Source organism: Eimeria mitis, genomic scaffold (genome assembly GCF_000499745.2).
Source record: "Eimeria mitis Houghton genomic scaffold, Emh_scaff189, whole genome shotgun sequence".
Classification (NCBI taxonomy): domain Eukaryota; phylum Apicomplexa; class Conoidasida; order Eucoccidiorida; family Eimeriidae; genus Eimeria; species Eimeria mitis.
In genome coordinates this window covers 1-12351 of record NW_013570212.1, presented here as the reverse complement: position 1 = coordinate 12351, position 12351 = coordinate 1, and the positions used below count along the sequence as shown (strand labels likewise).

General features: G+C 49.8%; 2 protein-coding genes across 2 annotated transcripts; one reads left to right on the top strand and one right to left on the bottom strand.

Moving 5' to 3' along the window:
• Nucleotides 1-837: 837 nt before the first annotated feature.
• EMH_0002560 (uncharacterized protein) lies at nt 838-7101 on the bottom strand (the record flags this gene model as incomplete). Its single annotated transcript, XM_013496056.1, has 8 exons — nt 838-2297; nt 2709-2935; nt 3413-3733; nt 4070-4349; nt 4748-4893; nt 5723-5777; nt 6049-6199; nt 6454-7101. The coding sequence occupies 8 exons, from the start codon at nt 7099-7101 to the stop codon at nt 838-840; spliced, it is 3288 nt and encodes a 1095-aa protein (XP_013351510.1).
• A 4643-nt stretch (nt 7102-11744) lies between these two features.
• EMH_0002550 (polyubiquitin, putative) lies at nt 11745-12253 on the top strand (the record flags this gene model as incomplete). The annotated part of the gene is made up of 2 exons (XM_013496055.1): nt 11745-12075; nt 12159-12253. The coding sequence occupies 2 exons, from the start codon at nt 11745-11747 to the stop codon at nt 12251-12253; spliced, it is 426 nt and encodes a 141-aa protein (XP_013351509.1).
• Nucleotides 12254-12351: the final 98 nt, after the last annotated feature.

The window sequence follows — 12351 nt, the reverse complement described above, 5'->3', positions numbered from 1 at the left end:
CACACACACACACACACACACACACACACACACACACACACACACACACACACACACACATACACACCGAAACAGCAACAGAGAAACACACGAAGCATAGCGCGGTTTAGGGTTTAGGGTTTAGGGTTTAGGGTTTGGGGTTGGGTTTTAGAATTCCGGATATACATCGACCATAAAACCAACGAGCGCAGTGGCAATACCTAAAACCCTAAACCCTAAACCCTAAACCCTAAACACCAAAGCTAGAAGCATCAATAGAAGCACAACAATAGCTACAGCAATACCAACACGAATAAAGCCAACCATAACAAAAGCAAGCGAATAGAAAAAACAAAAACAATACGAATAAAAGGACAAAAATAAAAACAAAAAAGGCGGATACAAACAAAAGCTTTTCATTATCTTTTTTTCTGTTGTCCCGCTGTTCATCTCCCCGTTGCACTAAACTGGGCATGGAGCTGCACGCACGCATGCATGCATGCATGCATGCATGCATGCATGCATGCATGCATGCATGCATTTATCCATGCATATGAAAGCATGTATGCAGAGATACGCAGCAGTGCAGCTATCTATGCACGCACACATACAGACCCATGCATGCGTAACAAATGTATTTACTCATCCCCTCTAAGCAGGCTTAGGCTGCTATCTATACACCCGCATGCATGCATTTGTTTATAGTATTAATGCATGCATCCGTACAATCCAGATGCATACATTACACGTATGTATGCACGCATGCATGCATGCATGTATGTGTACTGTATATATATATATATATATATATATATATATATATATATATATATATATATATATATATATATATATATATTAGTGTGCATATTTTTTACCAGCTAAGTCCGCATGCTTCATGAATTCTTCTGCTTCATCAGGCTTAAGAAAGCGTTCCAGTATTTCTCTGCTTAGATAAGGATCTTCTGTCTGGGGTGTATCGACACCTCCCCCACTGCCGCCCCCAGAGCTTTTCCCTTTACCTGAACATTTCTTTTCTTCTTTGTTGTTTGCATTTCCCCCCGCACTGGGATCGGGATCGATGTCGGGGTCGGGATCGATCAGCTCCCCTTCTTGCGGGGGAGCAGAAGAGAAGGGGGCTGCCGTCTCCTCTGAGCTGCTGCCGCCCCACATACACCCGGGCGAAGCGCTCTCAGACTGAGGGTGGCTCAGCTGCTGTTGCTGCTGCTGCTGCTGCTTTCGCTGCTGCTGCTGCCGCTGCTGCTGCGTTAATACAGAACCCTTGGTGAGGGGACTGTTGCTGCTGGTGTCTTCTGCTTCGGAGTTTGTCGTGTTCTCTTGTTTCGTCTCATCTCTCTCTCTTTTGTTTGTTTCTGTCTCTGTCTCTCTGCTTATCTCTGGCTCGCCTCGTTTGCTGGGGCTCTCAGTAGGAGTATCCTTGCCGTGCTGTTCGTCTCTGTTGCTCGTTTGTTTTGCTTCTCTCTGCTGCACTCTTGCTGCTGCAGCACGTCTTAGCAGCGGCAAATGCCGTCTAGCTGGCAGCCCTCTGCCTTGCTGCTTGCTTCTGCTGCTTCTGCTGCTGCTGCTGCTGCTGCTGTTGCTGTTGCTCCGCTGGTTGTTGCTGCTGCTGCTGCATGGGTCGTCGCAGCAGGACGGAGAAGAATTTCTGTCTTTTTCCTGCTCTGGCTGCTCGTCTTGCTGTGTTTGCTGCAGTGGCTGCAGCGGCTGCTGCTGCTTCTGTTGCTTATGTTGCTGCTGCAGTTGCTGCTGCTGCTCCAGAGACTGGGTCTCTTGCAGCCTCTCTGTGCGTCCCTGCAGCATCCCATCTGAATTCTTGTTGAGTTTGTTCGAGTGTTCAAGTGCTTCAGAGAAATCTTCTTTCTGCTGCTCTTCTGCTTCATCTTTTTCTTTTCTTTTTTCTGTACAGTTGCTGCTGCTCAACCCTTTCTGGTCTTTGTCATCCCCATCCATTGCCTTCTGTTTCTCTGATTCTGCACCTCGATCCCCTTTGAGGCTATCTATGGGGCCCCCATCGGGGCCCCCTTTCGGGCTCCCTGTGGGTGCCTGGTTGGGGCCCCCTGAGGGGCCCCCTTTGCAGGTGTCTGAGGGGGCCCCCCGAGGGTCCCCCGCATGGACAATGGCAGCAAAGAGGAGAGCTGCAGCGTTTGCCGCGAGATCTTTGTTGTTTAGTTCGATGCGTCTGCCCGGCAAGAATATCATCGGGGGAGAATATAAACAAAAATGAACGTTCAACCAATTTCGTACTTGAGAGGTTTTGCTGCTTTCAATGTTCTTCGGGCGCAGCGGCTCCGGCAGCACTACGCACAAACAAACAAAAAAAACAAACAAATAAATAAATAAATAAATAAATANAAATAAATAAATAAATAAATAAATATAACAAACACACAAAACTAGATGCATAGGAAACGCGCTCCGTTCCCCCGCGCGTATTGCTGCGATTAAGACGCTCGCCCCTACAACTGTTCAGCAGCAGCAGCAGCAACAGTACTACAGCAGCAGCAGCAGCAACAGTACTACAGCAGCAGCAGCAGCAACAGTACTACAGCAGCAGCAGCAGGGGCATCAGCAGGAGCATCAGCAGGATTAGCAGCAGCAGCAACGGAAGCGCCAGTCTTCGGAGCTGACCCGCAGCATCCACAGCAGCAGTTCAGCAGCAAGCATGTGTGAGTGTTGCTTGGTCTGTGGTGTATGTACAGCTGGCGTACCGGTCCCCTGCAGCATTCTTTCTTGCAGTCTTTCCGCTTTATTTGCAAAGGCATTAACAGCAAAAGGAAACAGCAACGGGTTGCCTCTGTTCTGTGTCTCTTCTCCCCCCCACGTTGAGGAGCCCCCCTTCTCGAACCCAAACCCCCGCAGCAGCAGCCGACGCTGCCCCGTAGCAGCAGCAAACATCTTCAGACCCCCAACAAACGCCTTCAAAAGAAAACCCAAACTAAACAGCACAAGCCAATACACACACACACACACACACACACACACACACACCACAAACCCTAAACCCTAAGTCTCTATGCATCTACGGCAGCAGCCCGCTGCTGCTTCTGATGCTGGTGCAGTGGTTGATGCTGTGCTGATTTGCGTGGTTCTGTTTCTGGTGATGCATATGCTGGTGTGTTGCAGCTGCTGCTACGGCTGTTGCTGCTAATGCTCCGCTTGCTCCTGTTTTGTTCTGGTGCTGCAGAAAACTGGTTGGGTTTTAAGGGGGAGATGTCTGTGGGGTGTTGTTGCTGCCCCTGTTTATTTGCTTTCTCTTCTTCGGCTTGACTGTGAAGTTTATATTTTTGTTGGTTTCGCTTGCTTTTGCTCTCTTTTCGTGTTGTGTTTGTTTGTATTTGTTTCTATCTTCGATTTGCCTTATGCGTTGCTGCTCATGCTTGCAGAGATCTTTGTTGAATAACTTTTTCCTTACTTTTCTTTTATCCCCCGGCACCAACTACGAGGGCAGCAGCGCCTGTCTTGCTGCTCCTGCTGCAGCAGCTGCTGCTGCAGCTGCAGCTCCCCGGGAGAGAGACAAGCTGTTGCTTCCGGCTCAAAAGAGTCCACTGACACGGCACAGCTTTCTGTTAGCTGCTGCTGCTGCTGCTGCCCTTGCTGCGGCTGCTGCTTCTGCTGCTGCTGCTGCTGCTGCTGCTGCTTGTGCTGCTGCTTTAGCGCTTTGGTGCTGCTGTCGGTGGAAGGGATGCTTGTGTACATGGGGCCGTTATCTGTCTCTTTTGTTTGTCTGGTGGAGCTGCAACAGAAAACAGCATAAAAGAAAGAAAACCTAAAAGTAAAAAGCAAACAAATGCTGATGTAAACAAACAAGTGGCAAACAAAAACAAGAAAAGCACCGAAACCAGAATCCTAGGGAGGAAACAACGAGAAACCAAATGCAAAACAACCAAAGTTAAACAAACAAGCAGAGTTAAAAAAAACAAACAAACAAAGAAACAAACAAAAAAGAAGAATTAAACAAACAAACGCAGCCAAAAGGATAAAGAAACAAACAAACAAAAAACAAAAAAAAAAAGAAAACTTAGACAAACAAACGCCGTCAAAAGAAAAAAGAAAGCTAAAGAAAACGCACAGTGCAGCGATCCACTTTGCGTTCAGCTTGCGAACAGCAGAAGAGCGGCGGAGGTAGTGAACAACCTGGGCGTTCATACTCATAAGAAACCCCAACTCAAAGCAGAAAACCATCACCGCCAGCAGCAGTCGACGTACAGCTAGCACCATCAGCACCATGTTTGTTACTTGAATAACACGAAATAAACTCCGCGTAAACAACAAAGAAGAACCAAACAAACCAAAATACATCAACGGCTCAGGAGCCTCCTCTGTTGTCTTCAAATATATCATATAGTGGCCTGTACACACAACACACGCAAACGCAATGCGAGGGCTGCAACGGCAGCAGCAACAGCAACAGCAGCAACAGCAACAGCAGCAACAGCAGCAGCAGCAGCAGCAGCAGCAGCACGGGAAGAGCAGTGGCACAGCCGGCAGCAAAAGCTGCTGCAGCAGTCAAAATCAACTGCATATGCAGCGCGTCCTCCGCAGGCAACACACAAGCTAGATCAACAACTTTCATCAGCAGCAGCAGCAGCAGCAGCAGCAACTGCAATAGCAGCAGCAACTGCATCAGCAGCATCAAAAGGTGCAGCAGCAGCAGCAGCAAAAGCTGCGGCAGCAGCAGGAACTGCAGCCTTCAATCCCTTCTTCGTATTCACTGCGTGCACTGTATGCATGCAGCATTTGGCCTGACTCTCTTTTGCGTTTCCCAGCCACCAAACATAAACAAAAATGCTCCAGGGTACATAAAATATCTCGGGGTCAACAGTAGCAGCAAAGGCAGTTGCAGCCGGCAAGCCGTGCTGCACCGCCTGCAGCAAACCCAGGATCACCACCACTCTGCAGCACAAACACCAACGCACAACCCGAACCCTAAACCCTAAACCCTACACACTAGGGTTTAGAGGGCCCAACTGCCTGCTTTACGTTCACAGGGGTTTAGGGTTTAGGGTTTAGGGTTTAGGAGTTAGGGGCTAGGGTGTGGGGGAAACCTGGCGAGCATGAAGCAGAGGAAGAAGCAAACGTTCAGCAGCACAACACGAAAGAAGGCAGCAGCGCCGTTTAGCAGCAGCGAGTTGCTGTTGATGTCTCCGACCTTAGGGTGTACAGACAGACAGAAAGAAACAGAGGAGATACCTTTCTGCATTTGTCTCTTCTCTGCATTCAATTGTTTTATGTGTTCATCTCTTTATTCTCTGTGTCTTAGACTTTAGGGCTGAACATGCGGCGCTCTGTATTTGGTTGCTGGGTGCTTGTTCCGCTGCTGCTGCTGCTGCTGCTGCTGCGGCTTCTGCTGCTGTTATAGTGCTGCTAACATATTTGCTGCAGGTGCCGTTGCCAGCAGTGCTCNTGCTGCGGCTTCTGCTGCTGTTATAGTGCTGCTAACATATTTGCTGCAGGTGCCGTTGCCAGCAGTGCTCCCGTTCGTGTTTTTTTCTGTTGCTACAGCTGTACGCAGCACGCGCTATAACTACTGCTTCTTTTCTTGCATCTGCGACGAGTCCAGCTGCAGCATTTGCTGCAGCAATTGAAGGAGCAGCAGCAGCACCATTGGTCGCAGCAGCAGCAGCAATACTAGCAGCAGAGTGTAGCAGCATTGGGGGCAGCAGCATTAGCAGCAAGATATGCAGCAGCATGAAGAGGGGGGAGCAGCAGCAGCAATGCTTACAACTTCAAGGGGGGGTTTTGCTTCTCTGCTTGTAGGGACCCAAGCTGGTGGTGCCCTGGCTAAGAAGAATTCTGACTTTGCTGTGGATACTCTTTCTAGCCCCATGAGGAGCAGCAGAAAGCAAATGAAGAGTTGAAGAAAAAACCATACAAACGGTGGAGTGTTAGGAAAGAATGCATGCAGCCAGCTACGCAGCAGGGGAGACAAGCAGCAGCATGGGGGCTGTTCATCTTCTTGCTCTGAGTCGGCGTCCTCTTTCTCTTCTTCTGCTTCTTTGTGTGTGCCGAGGCCTAAAGACCCCAAAGGCAACGCAGCAGCTCCCCCACCTTCTCCCGGTATGCTGCAGCAGCCTGCAGCAATGGACCCACCACCGCCACCTGCTGCTGCAGCTGCTGCTGCTGCTGCTGCTGCTGCTGCCACTGCTGGAGGAGCACCGTCGTCGCCAATGTAAGGCCTCTCAGCAATAACAGAACTCTCCTGAGCCAATCGCAGAAATACATGCATCGGCACACCACGAAAGAAACCTATAAATTCAGAGAAAAAAAAAAAGAGACAAAAGGGAAGACACAAGGAGACAAAAGGAAACAAAAGGAGACAAACTAAACTGAANAAAAAAAAAAGAGACAAAAGGGAAGACACAAGGAGACAAAAGGAAACAAAAGGAGACAAACTAAACTGAATGAGATAAAAGGAGACAAAATAATACAAAAAAATACAAAAGAAAGACACACCGTATGCGACGATAGGAAAGGAGTAAAGCTGTTCAGCTGTGGCGAATCCTTAAAATAAGGATGCAGCATGCGGCCTGATGGGGCTGCTGCTGCAGGTCCCTCTGCTGCTGCTGCTGCTGCTGCCTGAGTTGCTGTCGTTGCTTCTGCTGCTGTTGGTGCCCCTCCTGCTGCTGCTGCTGCTGCTCCTGCTGCTGCCGGCTCCCCGAAGCCTAAAGACCCACCATAGCAACCCGGCAGATCGCAGGCGCCGCGCAAGTGGCTTGAAGGAGGCAAGAGGTGAGGTTGTGGAGCTCCATGAGCTGCTGCTGCTGCTAACGCTGCTGTCGTCGTTGCTGCTGCTGCTGTTGTCCCTGCACCAGGCACTGGCAGGAGCAACTGTTGTTGGTGCTGCCGCTGCTGCCGCTGTTGCAAAACCTGCTGCTGGAGGAGCTGCTGCTGCGTTTGCTGAAGCTGTTGGAGCTGCTGCAGGTGCGCTTGCTGCAACTGCTGCTGCTGCAGGGGTTGCTGCTGCTGCTGCTGCTGCTGCATGGGTTGTCGCTGCAGCAGCTGTGGTGCAGGTGGGCAATCAGCTGGAGTTGGCGCCTCTGTGACGAAGGACGCGGGCTCCTTCCTCCCTGCCCAAGGCGTAGATGTTTGCTGGGCCTCCATATGCGATTCTTTTGAAGCAGCTTTCGTGTTTTTGTCTGTATTCAGTTCTTGCTTTCGTTTCGTTTGATGTAGGGACTTGCATTTGCCGGGGCGGAGTCAGGCTGTACGGTTAAGGGCTTCGCGATCAGGAACTAGGGTTTAGGGTTTAGAGTCTAGAGTGTAGGGTTTAGGGTTTAGGCTTGGGGATCAGGAATTCGGCGCCGTTCTCCATACTCAAGGCTGTAGCTTACTGGCGCAAGCTCCCTTCTAGGGCAGTTACTGCGGTGGTGTTGAGCTGAGTAAAGCAACAGCAACGACGACGAAAACAACAGGGACGACAAGGACAGTAGCTGGAATAACTACAACAACAGCACATAAAACAACACTGTTTCGGGCTGAACCGATGTTCGTTGTAATAACAACAAGAAAGCTGCAGCCAGCTGGCGCGGAGCACTCCAACGCAGAGGGCTACCTAAGGCCCCGTCGGCCTACAGCGATGCTCCATGGAGCCTGAGAAGGTGATTCATACAGGAATTTGGTCTGTATAGCCAGAGTCAGAGCTGAAAAGGGGCAGCTGGGTTGCATAAGCTGCTGGGGAAGGCCGCAAAGGGATGCAAAGGATTGTCTTAAAGAGACAGGAAACGAAATCCGGCGGTAGCGGTCGCCGTTCGTGTATCCTCTGCTGAGTCTGTCCGGTTGGTTAGAGAATAATTTGAAATTTATAAAGGAGAATATCTATCTAATTTATCAATAAGGACAGTGAAACAAAAATCCCATAACACAAGACGACCAGGGAGACGCTGCTGTCTCGCTAACAACTCATGGTCCTTATTTGGTTTCCCGTGACAGGCGGGAGAAACAACATATTCTTCTTAGAGCTTAATTCTGAAATAAAATCTGCAAAAATAAATAAAAGGGTGACCGAGAACGGGGCTGAGGGAGCCTGTCCTTCTTGACCAGACCACGCAGCCGTTCACGGGGTCACTCCGAAAGGAAACACGACAACAGTTCAACAGTTCCTTTGAAATAGATATGCCATTATTTTGGTAAAGATAAAATGGCTAATAATAATGACAATTATCTCAATAATTTTCTGAAACGACCAAAGGTAACGCCGCGCATCCATTGTTCAACTTGCAGCACTCGCCCAGGAGATTACCGGGGCAGGAGGCAACACCGAGATATTTCGTCAAACTGCCAAACTGAATAACAGCAGGAGACAAAAAAACCCGAAATGATTGGGTTTAATACCGGGAAAAAAACCCCAAAACGCGAAAACCCACAGGCAAGCTAATGCACGCAAAACAAAAACCTGCAAATGCGAAACGAGAACGGCTGCAGGACGGATGCTAAACGACGACAAAGCAGGACAACAACACAAACAGAAAAGTGAAATCGTAGTTGTAATGGAAGGCAACTACAACGGATCTAAGCGGCAAGTGGATAGTTGAACGAAACTCGTCGATCTTAATGGAGGACTGTCGTGAGCTGCAGTTGAGTCACAGTACATGAGATCACCCAAATCAGGTAATTTTTGGCGGAGTTCTCCTCACTAGTCCCAAACGTTTCTGGGTACAGGGGTAGAAGGGCCTGGAGCTGGTGGCTTTCCGCAAGCAAGCAAACCCAACCACGATGCTGATGCATGAACTAACGCGCCCTATAGACAGCAGTCGAACGCTTACTCAACCTGAACACGAGCAGAAATGCATGTACTAAGCTCAGCCAGGCCATGCGACATATGCCTTGTCTCTCTTTCTCCTGTGCGCCTGCAGCCCAACAACGGATGGGTCCACAGGGGTCAGAAGGAAGGCGCGTGAGGGACCAAACATCCAAACACAAAAGCCCAAAGCTAAAATGGCTAGGGAATGTGCCTAGCTTGCTTATGTTTGTTGTTGCTTATAATGCGAGTCTTCAGTCGTATCCGATGACAGTTGTGCGCTGCAACGCAGCAAACAGCGGCTAACGCCCGCAAGGCATCCGGGGGGCAGCGGCCCAAGGGCCTATAGACGCGAGAGCACGAACAGCCAAACCCTATTGCTACATGTATTAGTACTATACACGATTTGTGAGCACTGTCTTGGCCGTCACTGCCAGCGTGCACCCAAGTACGAATACTCAGGCAAACTTCCTACAGATAATGCTACATCTGACTCCCGAGTAGACGGTAGCTGTTTCGGCTGTTGCCGCTGGCGACCGGGCTGCCGCTGTTGCTATTGCTATTCCTGTTGCTACCGCAGGAATTGGAAATGTCCGGCATACTGCGCGCCGGGACGCCAGCAAGGCCAGCTGCCGTTGCTGCCGCCGCCGCTGCTATTGCTGCTTTGGCAGCAAGTAGGGGCGAACGGAATGAGACAGCCCGAAGAACGGTATGGTTGCTGCTAGTGAGTCCACGGGCCTTCTCCGCCGACTGATATATGTGCGTATTCTCTGAGAAGTCCCGGGACAACTCAACAGTTGCCGTGGGACTACTCAGCAAGCCTCAAATTGTAGGGCTCAGCCTCAAACAAGGAAAAGAGGGCCTGCAAATATTCCTGGGAGATTGACTTGCGGTATTGTTCCTCAGAAACCCACTGTGTCTGTCTGTCCCTTGGCCTTTTCCCACAGCGTTCTCGTTTTTTTTTCTCTAAAGTTGTAATACTTGCGTTTTATTCGTTATAGTTAGGACATTACTGCTGTTTTGTGCGGAAAGCGCGAGAGAATGTTGGTGGATCTCTAGACGGTTTTAGACAACGGACATTCAGAGTACGGTAGCATCTCCACGTTTGATGGAGGTCAATGATGTAGTCCAGCGCATTTACTCGAAAACGAATAGTAAATGCACCTACTCAACGGCGGAACTTTTTCGCTGCTACATTCCCTGCGCGCTTCAGATACTTTCGCTTCCTCTAGCTGTTGGTAAACCTAGTATGAAATCTATTGCAATATCCGCCCAGGTTAGTTCAGGGATCAAAAGGCACTGCAAGAGGCCTGGTTCGGCATTTGGGTTACATTGGTGCTTGCATTCAGGACAAGTGAGTTCATATTCCTCGTCTAACGGGCTCACCCTAGACCACCAAAAGGCCCCAGCAACTCGCTCCTCTAGAGTGTTGACTCCAGCGTGACCTGTTAAAGCGTGATCGTGCACTTTGAACCACACTCATCTGCGAAGCGAGGCTGGAACGTATAATCTACGGATTCGACGCATCCCCTGATAGATCACTGGATGCGTCGCAGCTGCCGAGCGTCGGTCTCCCGTCCCTGGGATGCCGGCCAGTCTATCTACTCTCTGCGCCCCTTCGTAGGTTGTTCCCGCTGGTCTGCGCTGTACAACGATCCACTCTAACGGACCGCCACGAATTAATTCATATACAGTGAACCTCTTCTAATCTTCGTATCCTATCTACATGATCCGTCTCACGAAGGAATCACATACATTGATCACATCGTAGCAGCCCACAACTACATGCAGTGCTACCAAGTATGGCGCGCTATCCGAGCAGACGTGCTAGGTGCAATGCAGTCAGCAATTTTAAGATAACAGTTTCCAGTAAGCAGCTGGGCTCCTGTCCCCTGTTCAAGCATCCTGGCACTGCCAACCCAGGGGCAGCGGGCCGGGGGTGAGGAGGCGGCCTAACGAGAGTTGCAGCGTACCTTACGTGAGCTCGCGCTGCAACGCGGCCTCAGATGCATGTGCAACCATGCTCTATTGCTGCATGCACTAACACTAAAACGTTTGATGAGTACTTACTCGGCCCCAGTTGCCGGCCCGCACGCAAGTAGGAAAACACCGACCAACTTTACACGAACGACGCTACAACTAAGCCCTATTCCTGCGTGCCTTAGCATTAAAGACGATAGTTGAGAACTTGCTTGGCCCTCAGTGCCAGCTTGCACGCAATTAGGAATACGCAGACCAACTCCGCACAGGTAATGCTACAGTGATCACACACTGCGGTGGGGGCTTGCAGCTTCGTAACTGGCCCCCGTAGAAATTCTACGCGCAGTGCATTCCTAAAGCGCCAGTCTAAAGAAAGGAACAGATGCAGATACTTTAAAATAGTGAATAATGGAAGTGCAAAAGGTATGGATTAGTTGTTGATTTGGCCGATTTGAATCAAGAGGCCAACTAGAGGCGGCGCACTGTGGAGGCTCTGCCTGCCATGTGGAAAGGCAAGAAACAAGTCCTTCGCATATTGAATTCAACACAAGAAGGGTGCTGATTATATATAAGTTTCATTTTACTAGTGTTGCTAGCAGGACGAGTCTAACTTTAGACACGCACTGCTACGCTCTTCCATTTGGAGGCGCAGGGGAGGGCGCCGCACGGAGCGTTGCCATCCACCGCCACAGGACCCACGACCTGCTCAATAGCCTGCTTTCTTTTGGCCTGCGCGTTCATGCACTAATCTGGCAAGTAGTTCAAAAAATATTCCAACGTGAATTCAGTTTTTCGGTGAAGTCGCATTCATGCGGCGTCAGAACACTCTGTGACAGCGCCGCACTTCAGCGTTATACGTAGGGTGTACATCCAGCACGGAGCATTCGCCTCCCCCTGAAGCTCACATTTTTATCACTTTGTTCCTGATCGATCGCCTACGTCCACAAAATCCTCTCCGCCACGATATTTTCCACTTGTACTCTCGTGGCCTACTCCCATTCGCAAAACTCTACTTGCCGGTGCAACAATGCAGATCTTTGTCAAGACGCTCACGGGCAAGACCATCACTCTGGATGTTGAGCCATCAGATACTATAGAGAACGTGAAAGCAAAGATTCAGGACAAGGAGGGTATCCCTCCTGACCAGCAGCGTCTCATTTTCGCCGGCAAGCAGCTGGAAGATGGCAGGACACTGTCCGACTACAACATTCAGAAAGAATCTACCCTTCATCTGGTACTCCGCCTGAGAGGTGGCATGCAAATCTTTGTGAAGACTCTGACTGGCAAGACCATCACTCTGGATGTTGAGCCATCAGATACCATCGAAAACGTGAAAGCAAAGATTCAGGACAAGGAAGGTATTCCTCCTGATCAGCAGCGTCTCATTTTCGCTGGAAAACAGCTAGAAGATGGTAGAACGCTGTCCGACTACAATATTCAGAAAGAATCTACCCTTCATTTAGTTCTTCGCCTGAGAGGTGGCATGCAAATCTTCGTGAAGACTCTGACTGGCAAGACGATCACCTTGGATGTTGAGCCATCAGATACCATTGAAAACGTGAAAGCAAAGATTCAGGACAAGGAAGGTATTCCTCCTGATCAGCAGCGTCTCATTTTCGCCGGAAAGCAGCTCG